This window comes from Chroicocephalus ridibundus, chromosome 8, assembly GCF_963924245.1.
Source record: "Chroicocephalus ridibundus chromosome 8, bChrRid1.1, whole genome shotgun sequence".
NCBI classification, from domain to species: Eukaryota; Metazoa; Chordata; class Aves; order Charadriiformes; family Laridae; genus Chroicocephalus; species Chroicocephalus ridibundus.
The window spans coordinates 11,747,304-11,767,848 of record NC_086291.1 but is presented as its reverse complement, the minus strand read 5'-3'; the positions used below and the strand labels follow the sequence as shown (position 1 = coordinate 11,767,848).

The window sequence follows — 20,545 nt, the reverse complement described above, 5'->3', positions numbered from 1 at the left end:
CGTGATAGGGGAATGCATGTTGAAATGCATGCCAGCATTGTTGTAGGAACCAGAGCTTAAATTTCTGGTGTAAAAGTGATGAACCTTGCAACTTGTTTTGATCTTAAGGTTGTCAAGTTCTGACAGCACCCATTTACTTCTAGATTTAGATCACTGGGAATGGGCGCGGGAGTAGCTGCTGCTGTCTGCTCTATACTTAGCTGTCCTGGGAACAGTCCAGCTTTTCTTCTCCATCCCACCCTGAGTTATTAACCCCAAAGAGCTATTTCATACATCTCAACGCTCTGCCCCTGCTTTACCCTGTGCAGAGAGAAGGTTCCTGCATGACTGAGGATGACTCTGTGGACATCGAGAACGAGAATGGCAACCGCTTTGAAGAGTACGAATGGTGCGGGCAGAAGAGGATACGGGCTACTACCCTCCTGGAGGGAGGATTTCGAGGTGCGCCAGTGTTTTGGGGGCCCTTGCAAATCATTCTGCTGTGGAAGCTGATCACTTTCTGTCTTTAAAGGGAGGGACCTAGAGATTCGCCTTTCACAAAGGGCAGGACCTTCAGCCTTTGCCAGAATGTAAAGTGATTTCAGCTTTCTGCCTCTCTTGAATGATCAGAGTCAAAATTTGTGCAAATCTTGAACAAGAGCATGGCATTATTTCTCACTCAGGAAATGTGGCTGAAGAGGGAATGGGTGGAATGGGGAGATCATTTGGGGAAAATAGCTTTTTATATGTTACACATAGTAAGAAATACGTGGAAATATGTGAAGAGAGGGAAATAGAAATGAAATTGTAAAAATTCCCAGCCTGGAGTGACGAAAGCTGGTGTATCAGCCTCTGGTGATGTATTGAAGGTGACAGCTAAGTCGCTTTAGCACCTGCATAAAATATTAAAGGGCCGGTTGTGCATTTATCACTCCATCCCTTTTAAGGTTGATAAATGAGAATCCAGGAACCTGCTCTGCACCTCCAGCACTGCAAGCCCTTAGGGCTCCCAGACAAACACATTTTATTTTTCCTCCTTCTTTCGCTCCTTCCCCAGTGACGGGGAAATCAGTTACTGAGGAGAGAGTGAGTTATGGCAAAATTTGACCTCTTGTGAGCTTTATTGGTGAATGTAATTTTAGCTAGAAACCTGGCCCCTTTCTTACACTCAGCCCTTTGGCCTCGAAGAGGAGGATTTACTAAACTGTTCGTTGGCATGAACCTCTGGCACTAAGGAGAGTCTCTCGCAAGCAATCCACGTAGCGCATGCCTAATGAGAGGGGGAATGCTGGCTCCCTCCGTTCAATAAAGAGGATGGGATGTGATCTCTTCCTATATCAGCTTGGATTTTAATTTAAAAGATCTCAAGGGGAAAGGCTACTATGTAAGGGAGTTGGACTTAAAAGCCAGCCATGTGCTGGCACTCCTGATCTGCTCTTACCTTCAGCTGAAATTAAATTGTAGCTGGGTTGTAGCAGAGCAGATGATCAGGAGCACAGAGGTGAAGGAGCAGCTTCTTCGGGTTTTAAAGGCTACCTGGTAAAGTTCACACTGTCGCTTCCTGTGTCTGTAGCCTTATCTATCTTAACTTTTTTTGTGTCCGCACGGAGAGTGGAGTCTGTACGTGATTCCACGTAGAGGTCTGATGAGAACATGCAGGGCCTTAGACTATGTTTATGTAGCATAGTTACTACAGTCTGTAGCGGGGAAGCATGGGATGTCTGTGTGCCTCTGTTGTTGTCACTACTAGCCCTGATTAGAAAAAGCTACTCAGTTAATTTCTGCCCTCTTTTGTGCCTGGGTAGTATCTTCCTTCACCCCCAAACACCTGAGTTTGAGAAGAGCACGATCTTACACTTCCTCTGATGTGGACATTATGCTGTCTTCACCTGGTTAACATTCCCGGTTGTTTTTGAGTTAACTCACGGAGGTGTGATCTGAACCTTTCATCTTGCTTCAGTCATGTGGAGACCCTCTTTTAAATGAGCCTTCAGGTGGACAGAATGTATGTAATTGATGTAATTAGGCTGTGTAAATGCAAAGTCCTTGCTCCTTGTTGCATTTTGTTCCATATTTTAATGAACTCTCAAATGCGTGCATTTGTGTTTCATAGATTAACTGCTTTCTTCCACCAGAGGTTAGACAGATTATAGCAACAGTCAGGGCTGTAACCTCTGCTAGATGGCTGCACACACATGGACAGGTACTTCTGTGTTTCATACTTACTTCTATGTTTCATATTTAGAAATAGCCTTGCTTCCATCAGGAAATATGGGGTCCATCTCTTTTTCCTTTTTGAGACCTTTGTGACACCTTCAAGAGTGTTTAGTTCATGAACAGATACAGCAAAGGATCAGAAGACCGGGAGAAGAGTAGAGCACAACTAGATGCGGTGCTAAAACCCTCAGTAATTAACTCTGATGGGAAGGCATTTGGATTAGACTCCTTCCCTTTGTGGTGCTGGATGAAAGGGGTCTGTAGATCAGCTCGCAAGCACAGGAACCTCCCTGTAGCAAGGAGCATCCTCTCTGTGCAGCGTTTGGTGGCAGAGCCACTGCTGAAGAAATGACTCCACCTGAGTGGCTGGTAGGTCCCCATCACGTGCGTTTCTCCCTGCCCTTCCTCCTCTGGAGTACACCTCTGCCGGCAGCTGGATTCAGCCGCTGCCATGCTCTTCTAGAGAGGTATCCTCTTCCCTAAACAGGGGAATTTCTTGCCACCAACTTTCTACCTAGTATTTTGGGATGACCAGATAATATCTGCCAGTTATCTACCTACTCTGCACAAGAAGTTTCTGTAAAATGTGGGAAACAAAGCAAAGCTGGAGATCTCCCATAGCTGACTGATTTTTATTTCTCTTTAAGCAAGTTACACTTCTTTCTTGCTCCCTTTTGTGGTTCTTGTATTGTGTCTAGCTGCCGACATTCAGAGGTCTCCATCATTCAGGCCTGCTTTGTGCACTCTCAGGTAACCTTAAGGTGACTGTCTTTTTCCTTTCTCTGCCAGTGTTGGCTCTTGCCTTGTTTTAGGGACAGAATTCTTAATTTACAGCCCCGAAGCACAGCATAACGTTTTGGAGATGCGTTCCAATGCTTAAAACTGCTTTGTCTGGAGTTGGCAAGGCCCTCGTTAACCCCCGTCACCCGAGGCTTTGTGTTTGGCTCTGTTCCCTTTGCTAAGAAGTGGCAGCGATGTGGAAATCAAAGGCCTTTTATAATGCCAGACAGCCTTTGCCAGGCTACAGGGATGTCACCAGTGTCTAAAGAGATGACATGGGGAAATACGTAAAACCGGAGGGGAAAATAGATGCCCATGTGTCTCATTAATTTTGGTTTTAATGGTGTGTTGCTATGAGGACATGTTACAGCTAGGCGAAGAGGGGGCAGGACGCCGTGGCCAGCGTGTATTGCATGAGTTGGTCAGACCATTGGGCGACATTACAGAAGTGACTCAAACTTAATACAGGTCCTGGCTGCTTCTTTTTATCATTTTTGGTTAATGGACAAAGTTCGTATCACTCTGAAGGTGAGGAAAACTCATTGTTAATTATATGAAAGATCCTGCCAGGTTCTCAGGTGGAGGAAGGTTGGGAGATCCTGGGCTTACTCTTCTTGAAAACAGAAAGGTCAGGGAAATGAACAACCCTGCTCAAGTCTTCTGGAGGGTGGTCTAGTGCTTGGGAGCAATCACAGGCTGAAACTCTCACTTTTATTGTTGCTAGGATGAAGCTGTCTTGCTTCCAAAGCACTTGCAGGAAAGATTTGCTCCTCTCCCCTTTGAGACTGTCTTAGAAGGTGGAAATTTTTGTCCTCTGTGTTGGTGTTGCAGCTGCAAATCCCCGTTTGGGTCTAGTGTGGCAGAGCCAAAGCACACCTTCCTGCTCACCATGGCTTGGCATTCTTGAGAGGTGGCAGGTGGAAAGAACAGGAGATGGCAGCAAGTAGGAATATGTCATAACTGAGAAGTGCTGGGGCCAGTATGTTGTCTCTTAAGCTGTTGGGTTTGGTGAACACATTCAGGTCAGGAATTATTCAGTACTTCTGGCTGTCCTCCTGGCTTCTTAAAGCTTCATTTGCTATCGCTTAATTTGCTTATCCAAAACTGGAGGAAATCAGGGTGTAAATGAAGATGATTGGCAATTACGTAGGATTTGGAATCACTGTGTTTCAGTAGAGGTCCTGCTTGAAGTAAGGGTTTGTAGCAGGAGGGTTCTTGCTTTGATTTGGGATGGGTGCAGAAGGTTACCAACATGAAATAGCAAGCGCTGTGTAAATCAGGCTTGTGCTTCAAAATGAAAAGCTATACAGATGTAATAAATATTTCCCTATCTCAGAACAGTGTCACAAGACTCAAATTTCTCTTGAAATACCTGAACATTCAGTAACCATCTATCCCCACGTCTCTGGATCATCCCTCTCTGAGGCTCTTTGTTACAGGGGATTATTTCATGCCATCTTTGTCTAATGACTTTCTGTGTTTAGGAAGCCAACAATGCTTTGCAAGTGAAAGCATCAAGTGTCTCTCTCTCTCTGATGGTCTTTTTTTTTTTTTTTTTTTTAACGCTCAACATATTTGTAGCAATCCTTCTGTTCCCTCTCCAGAATGGATGCACGTTACCCTCACTGTTTACACTGTAAGGTTATCCCTTTAAAGAATTCCTGAGGGAAGTTCAAAAGGGTGGGTTTTTTTTTTTCTTTGAAAGATTCAGTGTCTCTTTTTGTGTGTATGTCTCTTACTTGAAAGAAGGGAAAGGGAAGGGGGGGGGGGAGTGGGGGGAAAAAAAAAGTGCTTTATCTGAAAAGAATCGCATCAGCTTCGCACTGATAGAAGCCGCTGTCATCTCTTAAACGGCTTAGCACAGTCAAAAGGCAAGAGGACTTAAAACAGTGTCTTACACAGGGATCGATGGGTGGAACACATAACTCGTAACTGCAAAAAAAAAAAAAAAAGGCAGCACGGGGGGAGAGATAACGGTAATGATTGCATTGAGGGAAGCTTGAGGGAGGCTTGTTCTTTGTAACGCAGCTTCAAAGGTGCCTGGACCGGTGCCTGAGCAAACCGTCCTGTGAAGTCGCTGCCTCTGTAGGTCTAGGGAAGGCGGGGGGGTGCTGCTCGCACCCTTCTGTTTCGGAGCAGATGGGACAAAGATTAGTAAATGCCAGGTTAGCCGGCTCCCTTCTGCTGCTTCGGATTTGAGGAGAGGGTTTTTGTCACTTGGTGTCTCCCCGGCCGTTCCGCGAAGGCGGCTCGTCCAGGAGAGGGGAAGGTGGCAAGCGTCGGATGGGGCGGTTGGGGAGATTGGGGTGGGGGGTGGGGGGGACGGGATGTCAGTTTATCGATCGCACCTCAGTCAGGAGAGCTGCAGGCACAGTGCTCTGAGCACGAGCGGCAGCGTGCTTAATGTGATTGAAAGGCAGTTAAAATGGCGGTGACCTTTTCAGGGGGAATTAGATTGCCTGCCAAGAGTGGTTAGAGGGAGTGATAACGCCAGCTTGAGGAAGCTGTCCAGTCTGCTTCAAAGGGAGAGAGACGGAGACAGGGAAAGCAAGCTAGCAGCAAGTACCATTTAAAGCACGAACCACGCAGTCTGATAGAACAGAGATTGCCGTCCTCTTCAGATATGAAAGAATTGAAGAATTCTAGCTAAGTTCTCTCCACCCGCCCCATCCTCCTCTTCTCCCCTCCGGCTCTCCCACCAAAAAGCCTTCCTCCGGGCACAGTAGCAGGCTCGTCACCACTGCCCTTCTGGGTTTCTTTTCCTTCAGCAGATCAGTTGCATCAAAAAATAACACAGACGAGAGAAAGACTTTGAAAATGCTAAGATGGTAAGCGGGGCGTTTTCAGGGAAGGATACTTTCTAAGAAAGATCAACATGACAAGGATCTGTCTGATAGATTGCGATGCTTTTGAAGAAGGAGAAATAAACAGGGATTACTTAACTCTGAAGTTTCTCTTCATTTCTCCATGCTGCCCTCCTCCCAGGCTAGCAAAGGGCTTGTGTCTGTTCGTTAATGTCTTATCAAGGGAAAAGAACAGCACGACTTAGTGTATGTGTAGAGGGGCTTGGTAAAGCCTTATAAGCTGTAACAAACTACAGTTACCCTTGGGTGTCCATTTGCGTTGGTTCTCACGTCATGTACAATTAGGGCAGCTGCCTGGAAAGTGGGACTATATTAAAATGTCCAAAAGTTTCCAGCTGATGGCTGCAGTCCCGCTGTCAGCTTTCTATCTCTGCAGAATCAAAATGTGCTTCAGTTTGAGCAGCAAATGTTGCAGGCCAGCCTTCGTCCAGCATGGGTTCGTTGTCCAAGAAAGAGCATTGGGGCAATAGCTGTATGTTCTTCCAAATTGTTCTCCTTCTAAATGCACGCAACGTTAGAAGCACGCTCTCAAGTGGGAGGTCCTGTCCTCAAAATCGAAGTAGTTGCTTTTCAATTCTCCTGCCTCAGCCAGCAGCAGGTGTTTGTGGGCATGAGGACTTTGCTTGTGTCCGGTGACTGCCTGGCAGAAAGCTCCAAATAGAGGAGGGAAAACTCAGTTGCGCTTCTCAGTGCAATTTCACAAACATCAAACTCTACAACAAAACTCTGCAGAATCTGTGTTTGACACATAATGTGGAAACTGAAGTATGGAGAAACATCTTTTCTAATGTTATAAAGATAGTAGCAAAGCTGGTGACGTAGCTTAAAAGTCTTGCTCTAGAATCTCAGCTAGTAGCCAGCTTGTGCCCTCTTTTTTAGAGAAAATATAACGAGGCATGCAGGAAAGCTTCAGGAGGCAAGGAGGCTCCATTTTTCCATGCCAGGAAGTCGAGACTGCATTTAAGGTAGTACTAGTAAGAGGGTAAAAACTGACCTACTGAAATTCAGCAAAAGAATTTGAGCTGAACAGTGAAAGTGTGACTTCTCCTAAGAGACTGTGTGGGAAATAGAAGATACCACTGGCATATTTAGGCCTTTTGTAAGAATGGTCTAGTAACTAGAACAGTCGTCCCCATTTCTGTGTAGACGACTCAAAATTTTACCCTGGCAGGCTAAAGCAAACTTGAGCTTGCATGCAAGAGCAGTCTGTGGGAAGAGTATAGGGAATCTTTGCCATAATGAAATTCTTAATCTTCTTCCCATTTAGCAAGAGCTCAGTTCAGTGCCTTTCTCTGTCACGTCTCCAGTGTTGACGTCCCTTGTTGCTTAGTCTCTAAGGTGAATGCATTTGTACCTCTGAGCATCCTTCCCAGCCTCTCAGTCTTGCTATTTTAGCCTTCCTGCGTTTGGTTTGCTACCTTCTGCAGGTCACTTCTACCTGCTGCAAGCTTCCACGTGGGCGAGACACATAAATTTCATGTTTCTCAAGTGCTTATTCTGTGCCTTATCCCCCCTTTAGAGGGCTCCTGAGTCCCAGAGCACTTGTATGACTTACCTCGGCCCTTGTGTAAAATGGTGGTAATCCTGGTAATCCCTCTGCTGCTGGAGGACGGTACTTTGTACTGGTCTGATGGAGTATCCCAGCTGCTCCTTAATGTTTGCACCTCTCTCCTTTGAGAGCAAGTACTTGTCCGTAAGGTAATACTTGAGCTAAAAATGCTAACAGATCTGTGTACATAGTGTTATATACAATAGTTAGGTGGGCTGTACCTGACTACTTCTCCATAGTTTGTGTCCACATACAGAATTTAAGGGATTCTGTGGCTAATAAATGTCTCTTGGTTATTGTGTTGTATATTAATATCAGGAGCTGACTTTTAGTGAGCAGCAAAAACAGATGCGAATAGTATGTGACTTAAAAAGAAAAAAAATCAGAATTTCTACCTTACGTATGAAAGCCATCATGACCCTTCATGTGCGTTTAAAGTTCATATAATGCTTCAAGGAACAGCATCTTCTTCATTTTTGGAACACAAAGTAATCAATGGGACTCAGCAAAGTAAAAATCGCTTTAACGGGAAAAAAATAAGATGGTGCTTATACCTGTTAAAAGTCCTGATTGTTGATAGTATGTTTTTGTTTACTTGAACACATGCAAAAATGTAAGAACCTAGTTTTTATGCTCAAACTGCCAGAACACATTAGCTGAAAGGAGCACAATCAGCTAAACCTTGCTGTTCGATTTACGTAATGCCAACAGCTGCTCTAACCAGGAAAAGATCTTCTGTGGGAAGAAGGGGAATTCTCTCTGTTTGACGGTATTATGTATCGTACTTGGAGGAGGAAAAGGGATGTCTGTCACCCAGCAACAGGGGAAGGAGGAAAAAAATTAATTAAAAAGAAAACAGAGAATGCAGTTGTTAACACTGAAAATTGGCAGGGGGAGTAAGGGAGCAGGTAGAGCACCTGAAACTACTCAATTTTTTGAAATTGACTGGGTTTCAAGTTGACAGCATCCCTTTAAACTTCAATTTTCCTAGATCTCAGACATGCAGCATAAGATCTTCCAGTCCCATCTGCTGCACTTGCTTAGCTGCTCTCTGCAATCCATTTTTCTAGTGGTCTGTCTGCTCTGGTTTTGAAAGTCCCAGGCTTTAAGACAGTCATTTGATAATTTTTTTCATTTTTTTTTTTTTTTCTTCCAAGTGTCTGCAGTTTTGCTAGAACTACAACCTGCTTCTTGGACACTCAGGTCAAACTTCAGCCTTAAGAACCCAATAGCTGATTGACGTGATTTTAATAGCATTTTAGAATACAGTTGTTAAGTCAGGGGCAGTGAGATTTTTTATTTTTTTTTTTCTAAAGGAAAAGGGAGCACGGGTCTCAATGGCTCTAAACAGCTCCTGTCTCCGCATGTCGTCTCTTGCACTCGGCGGTGAAACGCATTATCGAGTAGTGCCCGGAAAGTGGCTAACTGCGTTTGACACACGCCAACTCCCTGCCTCCACACTGGATAATTGCATTGTCAACTGTTCAGCAAAGTGGCAGGTGACACCGCAGCCGGATTGATTGTCCTAGTATGGAGGCTCCCAAGACTGTCAGCCACCCAATCGATAGAGTTTACACAAGACACCGTGACTGCATCTGTAACTAATTTCAGTTTGAACCTCGCAAGATGCGGCTGTCCCTGTTTCCTGGCCTCTCTTCTCCTTTGCTTGCATCTTCTCCCTGGACAAGGAAGTTGCTTTCCCGCTGAAAACCCGGCTTTATTTCTTGTTTTGGAGCTGGGAGTGAAGAAATCAATGGTGTGTTTTGTGGTTTCAGAGTTGAGGGCATTACAGCACATGGCTAACTAGCAGCTCCAGTTTTGCAATCAATAGCCTGATCAATTGATTAAATTAGCACTGATTTTTCTTTCTTCTTTCCAGCCTAGAAAAGAATTAGTTTGGGGGGAAGAACATACAGGTTTGGCCCATGAAATTTAGCCCTTGGTTTTTCCAGTCCTTGGCTGCCTTTCTCCCACGAATGCAATCTCCATGCTCATCATTATTTAAAGCAAACTGCATCGAGCCCCGCCACTGGCAGCGGCCCCGCTGTAAGCCTGGGTGTCACTTTCAGCTGTTCACCAGCCTTGCTGCTTCATGCTCGGCTGCCTTAGAAAAGTCATCCTCCAAGCTCTGCTGTGCTGCTTTATTATTGGCAAAGTTGCGACATTCCTGTGATCCCTGTCAGTGGTGTTTATTGATCCAGTGATGTGAATCTGCTTAGTGATTCAAGATTACTTTAATTCTCCCTCTTCCTTTTTTTTGTTTGTTTCCACCCTCTCCCCAGGGGAACAAAAAGCTTTCAGATCCACCTTTCCTTGACTGTGGAAAACAAGCCATAGCTGCAAAGACCGTGGCTGCCGCTGCTGCTTTTGTACTTCGGCTCTGGGTTTTGGAGAGCAGCCTTTGAGATAGACATGAGACTGTTCTCACCTTGGTGCATCACACCGGCGTGAGGCTCTAGGAGGCAGCCACACATGAATGGCCACACCAGATCAGACCTTTGGGCCGAGTGGGTTTGCACCTCCACAGCCGTGATCTGCACCTGATGGGTTACAGAGAGGCGTAAAAGAAATCTCTGAAATGCCCAAGAATCTTCTTGGGAAGCCTCTTCCCTTAGCCTTGCAGCAGCTGGCTCTTATCCTGTAGAGCGGAGCTCGCCTGCCCTTTGTTCAGCATGCTGCTGTGAAATGATGTTAATGGTCATAAAATTATATGGCCCTTTCTTTAAAGGCAGCTGTTCCCCTGATCTGTTAGCAAAGATCACTGTAAGCGTCCGAGACGCTGGTAAGCAGTCAGGTTTCTGGCAGCCCATTTGTGCCTCTGTGGGAGGTAATAGTCGGTATCAGATGGATGCATCTGCTGTTTCAGGTGTACGCTGTAACAACACAGTTGGGTGTCAGCTTTCCAGGTAAATCACTGTTTTGCTTGAAATGGATGTGGCTCCAGAGAAATGAAACCCTCGTCCTGCAAGCAGCTTTTCATGGCCTCTGAATGTCATTTTTCCTGCAACAGGCTGAGAAAGTCACCAGAGGAACTATTGTATCCCCGTTTGTGCTAGGAGAAAGGGGGAACAATTCCACTGTCCAAAAATACGGCTGGGGAAGTGTTAGAGATCTGCAGAAAGACCGCTGTTCAGGATGGCCTCATGTCTGCCTTCCGCCTGTTTTCAAGAATCTCTAACGGCTTTCTCTTTCTGCCCAAATGCCTTTTAAAATAAAACAGCATCCGTGCCACCTAGTCCTCTTAGCACTAGTTTGGGATACTTCAGCAGCTGATGAAATAAACCCAGTTTAGAGCCATTCTCGGGAAGTGTGTGTGAGGCCTGGCCGTGTGTCTGCATAAACTACTTTTATTGCCTTCATTGTTTTTACTCTCCAAGAAGCCAACGAGTGACATTTCGTTAAGAAAATAGAGTGAACGTGCTGGAAAGGGAGGTTGTGCAGAGGGGGGTTACTGCAAGGAGTGTAATTAGTAAAGGCTGCAGTTCTGGAGATTTACGGGAGGCTTTTTTTCTTCTTTCCTGAACATGTGTAAATTACCTGAGAGCAGAATGAATGCCTCTTCCCAGCCAAAACATGCTCCAGTAGAGCTGCACACCCCTGAGATGGATTGGATTTAGACCCGTTTACAGAACTTACACAAAATTCTGGATTTCTAGAATATTTCTGATACAGATTTGATATACCTCCACCTTCCTTGAGGGCCAAACAGGAGAAACAGTAGTTATACAGATGAGTTTGATCTTCTGCATGAGCAGTGTCTAGTAGCTGCATTCATAATGGTGCTGCAAATAATAGTACTAACATCTTAGTTTTGTTCCTCGGTCTTATTTGGAGTGATAATTAAATATATACAGAAGAGCTGGCCCCCAAAACTGACTTGTCTGTCTAGGTAGGAGCTGAGGAGCAGAAGTGGGGCATAGCAGGTCTGTGTTTTCCTAGCTGTGCTGATGAAATTTGGCTGTGGTCGTTTGGGTCCGCGCTGGTCTGGTTGTCTTACCTTTCTCCTCCCAAGGCTGCCCGTCTCTGCGTGAGCTCGTGCCTGCGCAGGAGTCAGCAGCGCTGCCAGCACCTGAAGCAGCATATGCTGTCACTTTGACCATCTGCCACTGAATGCCGTGGAGAAAAGGAGGGACTTGAATGTGAGGCCCTTTTATCTGTTCTGTGAATCTGCTTATCTGTCACGTTAATGACTCTCGATCTTAGCTTGAGCCACCGTTCACTTGGGAGATGTTGGGATGACCGGTCACCGGGGGATTGCACAAAGGAAGGGAGGTTTGAGAAGCAACGTAGAGGTCAGAGAGGATGCTGAGGCATAGGGGATGGCTTAGGAGAAAGCAAAGTGCTCGGAAAACTTAAGGAAAGGGGAACAAAAGGATTTCTGATGAGATTTATGTCCCCCCATTATTAGTCTGCACATGGAAGAAAGTGGGAAGTGTTTTCCAGTCTCCTTCAAGCTCAGCTGATTCCTGTAGCCTGCCAGTACCCGCAGCCGGGCAGCAGCGCAGAGGCACGCAAATCTGTTCTGCTTTTCGGAGCTCTTACCTGTTTCAGAAACGCTGACGCTTGTGTGTAGAGTACCTAGATTTTTCAGAAACTGCCTTGAATTGGTGTTCAGGCGGGCTGCTCCGAGGCCAGCCTGAGCAAAGCTGTGTACACAGTGCTGGAGGGTGGCGGGCGCTGTGGGTAAGTGATCTTGATAGGTACATTCTGATTGATGGGGGAGTTTGTCTCCCAAACTGTCACAGGGTTTATAGAGGTGCCACTCAATACCAGTGCTGGAATTGCTTGTCAGAGCACCTGGCTACAAGAGCAATGGGGATTGGAGACAGAGCTGTAACTTTGTTTTTTCTCTGCTTAATGGCCCCCGCGGCTGACCTGCCTGCTCACTCCTGTTTGTCTGGACCTTAAGGAGGCAGCTGGGATTAAGACTGTCAGAGGATTGTGCTGCTTTAGCATCGGGAGGCTAATTGTATCGGGGCTGGCAGCGTATGACAAGAGGTTGCCTCCTACCAAGCACATGGCAAGAGCAAAAAAAATTCTCCAACAAGAGAAAGGTATAGAAGAGTCTACATTTTGGTTTGGTCTTTTTTCATCTGAAAGCCGCATTTGTGGCTTTCACAGGTGGTATTATGTTCCTCAGGCGGCTCGCCATGTAAGAGTCGCAGCTGCTTCCATGTATAACAGATCGTGTCTCTTGTGAATTCCTAGGTCAAACTCACAACTTAACGTTGAGTTGTCGGATTTCACTTTATTAACACGTTGGGATAAAGTTCTGGTCCCGAGCATTGACCTCTGGATACCAGCACTGGCTTTAGAGGTTCACTGTAGGCAGCGCTGCTGATGGCCATGAATTACTGCCCGACCTTCAGAAGCCAAGCCATGCTGGAGGAACCCTTCCCCAATCCCACTGCATGCCATTGAATTGCAAATCATCCCAGTGTAGCGGTACGGGGCTCTTCTGGAAGCTCACGTTCTCCTCTAGCAGGTCCGAAACAATGCCATTGCAAAGGCCATTTTATTCTGCTCGACGCCCTCTGTGCTCCATTTCACATTTTTCTTGCTCCTGGATGGCAGCATACGCTGCTGGCAGGAGCTGGAAGTTGTGAGCCCTCTTTACACTTGGGCTGAGTTAGTGAGAAGCAGGTGTGATCCTATCGGCCCTTCCTTGCATTTAGTGGTCCTCTTAATCCATTTATAACAGCACTTGTCCAGAAATCTGGTTTGAATGAGCCTGAGATGAATGAATAATGTCAAGCAGTTCAGACGTCAAATATTTGAACAGCTGTGTGGGTGTTTTCACTGGCTTTGTGCATGGAAGCAACCCCAGGAAGTTAGACAAGGAGGGTCACGTCGAAATTGTGGCACCAAACCCCAGCCCACCGGAACTGGCCTCAAAATCCATCCCTGCTGCAGATGAAAGGGCATTAGGATGCCAGTGGCAGGCCTTTTGCTCCGCAGGTGATGCTGGACCGAGCTTTGCATCCCGTTCTTTGGTGTTCTCTTGCATGCAGTGGCAGTACTGGGATTTGTGGACCTTTTGATTCACATCGGAACCATATTTTGTGGATTTTGTTTTTCCTTTTTTTTTTTTTAAAGCAGACTCTGAAATCCTAAAACTTAGAGCACAGCTTATATTCAGAGTCTTTCTGGGTACACGGAGGTTACTTTGTTTAGCATACGGTTTCTGAATCAGTTTTTTTACTGTGTTGAAATGGATTGAACTTGGTCACGTTGAAAAAAAAAAAACAAACAAATTCCATATTTGGTGAAAATCTGAGAGCTGGATCACCTTATTGCAGCTTCTTTCAGGCCCTGGCCTGGGCGTCCTTGTTTAATCAGAAAAGAAAATTTGCCCTTTTCCTGCCCCTCATCTTAACCTATGAACTTTCCTGCTCTGCCCTCCTCTCTGACTGCAGTGCTGTGTCAGATCATCCCAGTGTGTATCTGTCACCACAACACGTACTTTCCAAATCCTTCCTCTGTACCCTCCCTGTGTAGGGGGATAGTACTCTGTTGGCAGTGTAGCGGTTCTTATTATAGAGCCAGAATCCAGCAAAAGGTATGTGGAGCATTTTCCTTACAGACTTAAAAGGGATTTTCTTAAGTACAAAGATTTTGAGAGCAAGGACACCAGGATTCTGAAGTCACGGTGCCTTAATATTTGTAAATCGTATCACAGTAAGCAGGTCTTCTTTTCTTAAGCTCTAACCATAAACCACTAGTTGGCTTGAGTCACTTGGAAACAAAATTGATGGAAAGGTGCATGTTTGCTGTGTGCTTGGCATCCTTGCAGAGAGAGGGACATGGGGAGTGGTCCCGCATACCTCCAGTCTTTTGGACACCTTTTCCTACCCTCCCCCAAGGCACTGGCTCCACGTATTCATTGTCTGGCTAATGTTCAGATCACCTCCGGGACTGGCCAAGTCACAGCTCCAGCTTTGCATGATTTGTGTTTCCCACAGCTACAAGAAAAATGAAGACCTGTGTGTCCAAAGTTTATGGCCTTTGAGAAGTGATGGGCTAAAGTAATGCCAGGTGCAGGGGATGGTGTTACGGCAGGTTAAATGCCATGCCTGTAAATTACCACTCCATCGCCCACTCTGACTTCTAAGGCAGCTTTGAAAGACTCTCCAGCTTCTTTGACAGGTCTCTCTTACTCCCCTAAATCTTCCCCCAAACGTTGTGATGAACCGAAGGATTCAGGATTTACTAGATGGAGCCATTGCAGCAAAAGGAGGCAGCTCATGACATGTGTTGGCTGGCAGCGTGCAGCCGGTACATGAAACGCTTTATACGGGGTCTGCTGGCAGAGGGCTGCCCCAGTGACACCGCAGAGATGTCCTACAAGCACGGAGATATCTCCTGCGGTACCTGGCGCAGGCGGTGGATGCTGCATTGTCGATGCTAGTTTTGTTACCTCTGCTGAAAATTAAGGCTGGCAATTACTTTGAAGTAAAAGGTAGTTTATGCTTCTAGGGAAAGGTTAGTCTTAAAATCATGCTACGGTTATCAGTCGTTAAGGACCTTCTTTATATTCAGGGAAGAGAAATATCAAATCCATATAAACAAATTTTATTGGGGACTTAATGAATCAGCGAGAGCGTCCATTCCTAGAGAGTGACAGTAAAGAGCTGTGTCTGCATGGTGTCCTTGGAAATGAGACCATCGCCTTGCCCTGCTCTGTGCACACATGCAAACTGTTAGAAACATAGTTCACTCTTCTGGGCTGGGAAAGTGCAAGTTTGCTGCCGATGGCACAAGCTTTTCTAAGTGTGCTGGTGAGAGCCCAGTGGGATGAACAGATTCAGACATCTGTAGCACTGAATGGGCTACCCTAACGCTTGGGAACGTCCTCATTCTTCAGACGTGCGCCTTACATTCAGTGCTTTACATCAGGTTCAGCCTGTCTTCTGCACTTGTTCACAGTGCAGAAATGTGGCACTTTGGAGGCATTTGTGCAAAGCCAAGGCTACCTCTACCTTCCTCTTTCAGTGTTTGCCAGTGGGGCGTGCTCTCTGGTCTAGCCACAGACTTCGGTCACCAGCCACCTGGATGTGCCAGGTCCTTCAGGCTCTAGCAGGTACCCTGTGTCCGTGAGCCGGGTGTCCAGGTCTGCTGGCAGGACGGTGAGGGGCGAGCCATTTTCTGTCTATGGAGTTTATGTCTCCAAACAGCTCAGATCTGCTGCAGAATTGAACGCAAACGAGAATCTTGCACCATCCTTTCCGGTCTCATGGGAGAGAGCGTGCCCAGCGTTAGATCACATAAAGAGTAAATTTATGTTGTCTTTAGTTTCCATTAATAATCCTTAGGTAGTAAATACTATGTGAAGGTTCATCTTTGTAGGTGCAGATTCAATTAAAAGAAGCCTGGTTGCAGTCAGCAATAACACAGTCATGAAAATACTTGAGAACCAAAATAAATGTATGTATTGTTAGAAAGTGGCACTTGTTAATCAGTTCAGTCTTGGGTGTAACTGTTTTGTCTCGCTTCCTGCTGGAACTGGGACCGTGCTCATGCCTGATCCACCCTTGGTGGAGGTGCAAGACTCTTGTTGGCTTGCACTGCAATTTGCTCATACAAGAAATGCTTGTAAGGGGCTGTTAATGACTGTGGAGTCTGATCTTTTCCTGGAAAGAGGTTTGCTTTTCTTAAACAGTTTATATGGTAAAAATCTAAGCCATGACTAAATGCATTTAAAAAAAAAAAAGATCTTTCTAATTGCATTTTAGCCTCTGCCTGCCCTCTTTACCTGAAGTAAGGACTAATTCAGAATGTCCCTGTGGCCTTCTCTTACCTGCTAGTAGTGTAGTTTTTGTGTTGGCCACTTCCATGAAAAATAAGTCTTCTCTATTTTGCTTCAGTTTTCTTCTGCCTTTGAGAGACACTCCCAGTGCCTTCAACTTTCAAATAACTCATGTGGAGAGCAAAAGTTCAAGAATGTTTTGTTTTCAGTGTTGAGAGGCGTTTTAGCATATAAAATCCAGCATCTATTTCTGTGTTTTCTGTTCAGTCTTCAGACTTGTACAGTCTTTAGAGATGGTACCTTTTGTGAGGCTGTTAAGAGTGAAGGACAGTCTGCAGACTGTCCCAGCCATCCTTAGGAGAGCTCCTTTGCTTCATCTCCCATTCAAATATTCATCCACATGTTTTCTTTTCTTCCAGGTTCTGGGTTCATCATGTGCAGTGGCAAGGAGAATCCAGACAGCGACGCCGACCTGGATGTAGATGGGGACGACACACTTGAATACGGGAAACCACAGTATCGTTTTTGAAAGGCTCTTAATGAGAGGGAACCTGGAGTTGCATCTTCAGCTAGCTTTCATACAGCACTGCCCTGAGTAGCGGTGGATAATCTGTGTCCATCCGTACTGGAAATGGCACCACCTTCCCCAGTTTCTATGTTATTTGAACTAGGAGGGATTCCCAGTTGCTGCCTTTGAGATCCTTCTGTTGATGCAGCACTACTTCAGACATGATTGGTGAAGTCTGTAGGAGACATTGCAGGAGATCAAAGTGTCCCTGTCTTCTGTTTCATAAGCAATCTGTTGTCTCCATCCAGGTTTCTTCCATGTGGATAGCTTTTCCTGCTTTGTGGGTAGGAATTGAGTTTATTTTCCACTAGACACCCCTCCGTTTTCAGGGGGTTTGTGCAGTAAACATTTCAAGCACTATTCACTTGCCACTCTGAGAGACTGGATTTTTTTCCTTCCTGTAGACAGTTCACAGACATAACTATCATTAAGGGCATTTTTGGGGAACTTCATCTGGTGACCAGGCTCTTCAGACACAGCTCTGGGAGAGATGTGGGCAGACTTCTGCCCTGCGGCAGCTGTACAGCCACCAAGGAGGAATTCCTGCAAGGGTATTAGGCATAGCTATAGAATTAGATTTTATTGAAATCTGTACCAGCCTTTAAGAGTGAAGCCCCAACCCTTAGCTGATAAAAGATCTCTATTCCTCAAACAGAAATAGTGGAATTGTGCAAGTTGGGCTAGGTGGAGGAATTTGTTTTCCCCGTCTAAGAGGCTGTGGGTCATGTTGCTGTCAAAAGACTTTTCTGTTTCTTTACACCTAAAACAAAACTTTAATCCAGGATTTAAAAGCAAGCGCCTTCCTGGATACCAGCTCCTCTTCTTTTGAGGTGTTCCTAGTTGGATTGAACTTGTTGTGTATCCCAGCTAGTGTCCCAACCATCTCAAAAGTCTTTCCGCTGTCTGCAGCAAGGCTGTACGTTCCTTAACCCCTTGTGCTCAGGTACACGGAGGCAGACGTTATCCCTTGCACTGGGGAAGAGCCAGGTGAAGCCAAAGAGAGGGAGGCGCTCCGAGGTGCTGTTTTAAAGTAAGTACTGTGCCTTTCTGATTTGCTTTCGTTACTTTTGGGTAATCTCAATTTGTGGAAAAACACCTGTTCACTTGAGCACAAGGGTCACAATGAGAGAGACTTACAAAGATTTATAGTGTGATGGTGGGTCTCCATCTCTACCCGTGCAGCCGCATAAAGCATCTCCCTGCACATTCTCCCTTCTTAACCACCCCACTGCCCAGACAGTGCTGCCTTCTCCCTGAATGGTGCTGGACAGAAGGTGAATTCTGGCGATGGGGAACTGTGCTATACTAAGGCTTTATGCATCATCTTGCTTCACCATGAAATGTGGCCTCTTACTAGTAGTATAACGTGATGCCATCCACATCTTGTTCGGCACGTTACGGGTCTGGTACCCGGGGTATGATTTCATTATATCCCATTATGTGTGGTGGGGTACACGAACTAATCCTTCTGCCTTCGGCTCTGGGGTTGGGGCAGGATGAGTGCTGTGCCCACGTAAATATGTGGAGAATGTAGGCAGCCAGCGTTCAGGGCACTTGGGGAAGCATTTCAGGCAAATAAAATGAGTTTTAACAGGGAGGTAGGATTGCTTTCTAAGCCCTCTGCCCTGCATAAAACAGGGCTTAAATTACCCCTCTGTCTCTTTCTCTGAGTGATCCTGTGAGGTCAAGGTTGAAGTGATTGATAGAGCAGTGAAATGAAGTTTTCTTACTGCTTAGCCTGTCACAAACACTAGTTCAAAATTAGGTTCCACTCCATAGAAAAGTGGCATTTGCCACACTGGATCCAAACCGTTGGTCCGTTCAATACTTTGCTAACCGTGCTAGTCCAGAGGCAGGGCCTCAAAGATACTGAAGCTCCTTCACAGCCAGGAAAGTGGTATTGTAGCAGGAGGATATCGGGATATCCATTATCGGTGGCTGTGGACCAATTGGTGAGACGACTGAGGACCTAAGGCCAGGAGACCCAGTTCCTTCATGTAGCTTGCACCCGACACATTGTTTTGCTGTTTGGGCAAGGTGCTTGCACGTCTCCTGAACTTGTTTGCCCATCTCTAAAACAAGAGAGATGATGTTGCTTGTAAAAAGAACTTTGAAATTCCAGCAAGTTTCTGTAGAAATGCAGGTACAATAGCTGATGCCCTGAAGCATAAGCCTACGTTGCCTTTTGCGTGCAGCTGTCTTGGCTCATAGAGCTGAAGTGTTAAGTAGTCACGGGTGTGCAGCCTGCTCAGAAGGTTCCTTTCTCTTACAGTCTCTGTTACTGGCTTGCAAGAGAATGGACAGGGTTAGGAGTTGTCTGTACTTCAGTGCTGCTGTTCTTCGCTTGGGAAGATGGAAAAGATGGGGCTTGTGAAGGTGTAAAGTTATTCTTCAAGGGAGAAGCTATTGCAACACAAAGGATTTCTGTTCACGAATAAGGTTTTCATCTTTGAAATTGTGTATTCAAAAATGAGCCTTGGGTCACAGGTGCTGTTTGAATCCCATCCCTCAGTCAGCATCACAACCCCCATGTGATTCAGCAGAGGTCGCAGCTAGAAGCGCAGGTTGGGAGAACACTAGTGGAAAGGTAGGACTAGCACAAAAACACCTCCGGCAGCAGGCCAACCGCTCGCATTTTGAAGCCTAGGCTGATGGATAGAAGTATTGAGACAGAAGTGGTGGGTGGAAGGGGTAGCTTTTCCTGAGCGGCAAAATTTTCCGTATTCAACCTTTAGCGTTCTGCCCTTTTCTCTTTTAGTGGTGGCACACCCAGTACTCGAATAACACCGGAGTTTTCTAAATGGGCCAGTGACGGTGAGTGTTGAATTTGTAAATTGTTAACGTCTATGTTACAGGAGGGCAGAGAGATATTCCATACCTTCCGATTGCCAGTAATTGGGCAAATGGTAGCTACAAATGTTCTTGCACAGAAGTTACACGTGCACAGTACCAGCAGCTACGTGTGCACATACAATCACACTGTCTTTTTGAAACTTCACAGCACAATTAACTGTAGTAAGTGTCAGCCAGGGGAGTTCCCAAAAATGCAATCTTAACCAGTACGGTGATAAGAGATAGGGGTTGGATTGACTTGCTGTCGTGTCACTAAAAGACAAACTGCCGTTTCACTGAGGGAGCCATCAGAGCTTGGCTGTGCGATGGTGGTGTTCAGCTGCTGGGGGTTTAAACTGCACAGGCACCTGTTGCTTGGGGTTTTTTCAACTGCTTTCTTCTAATCTTCCCTCTAAAAGGGTACGCTAGAGACTTGTATCATGATCTGTTGGATTGATCTCATCCTTGCTGGCCTCTGTATGGCGAGAAAAGCCTGCAGCTCTATAGCTGTCACCTTTAGAGTGGGAACTCTGGCATCTGTCCTACTTCATGACCTGTATTTGAGACTCCAGAGCAGACAACTAAATGTGAAATTGTACCTTTGCATGCGTTATTTGGAAGCTCATAGCATTAAGGGGTGGGGGGGGTGTTAAACCCATTTGGCTGCCGGGGTTTTTTATTTAATGCCAGCAGCACTGTAAGTGTAAGCAGCAACCTAGTGGAAATATGAGAATAATAAAACCTGGCGCTTTCCAGCTGTAGATGCCAAATCCATTTTCAGAGCTGGGCAGTGCTGCTTCAGCTCCCTTAGGAAGAGAACTGAAGCTCAGCGACCTGAAGAGACTTGTCCCAATGATTTTGTTCCGTGTTCTGTTACTGTAATGCTTTGGGCATTTGATTCCCAGCCTTGAAAGTACCTACAAGACGTAACTGCTTGCCAGTGGGAGCGGGGGGTGGGTAAAACCAGTTTTGCCAAGGGCGTGATGATTAAATGGAGAACATAGGATATC

At 45.9% G+C, this 20,545-nt stretch overlaps 1 protein-coding gene across 2 annotated transcripts in view; it reads left to right on the top strand.

The window, feature by feature from the left end:
- Positions 1–20,545, top strand: part of RNF220 (ring finger protein 220) — a 235,206-nt gene that overhangs the window by 184,752 nt on the left and 29,909 nt on the right. For both annotated transcript variants that reach the window (XM_063343584.1, XM_063343583.1), the window contains 4 exons: positions 309–441; positions 16,555–16,651; positions 17,647–17,733; positions 19,462–19,517. In XM_063343584.1, coding sequence (XP_063199654.1) covers positions 309–441; positions 16,555–16,651; positions 17,647–17,733; positions 19,462–19,517 — 373 coding nt within the window. The remainder of the gene's footprint in view (positions 1–308; positions 442–16,554; positions 16,652–17,646; positions 17,734–19,461; positions 19,518–20,545) is intronic.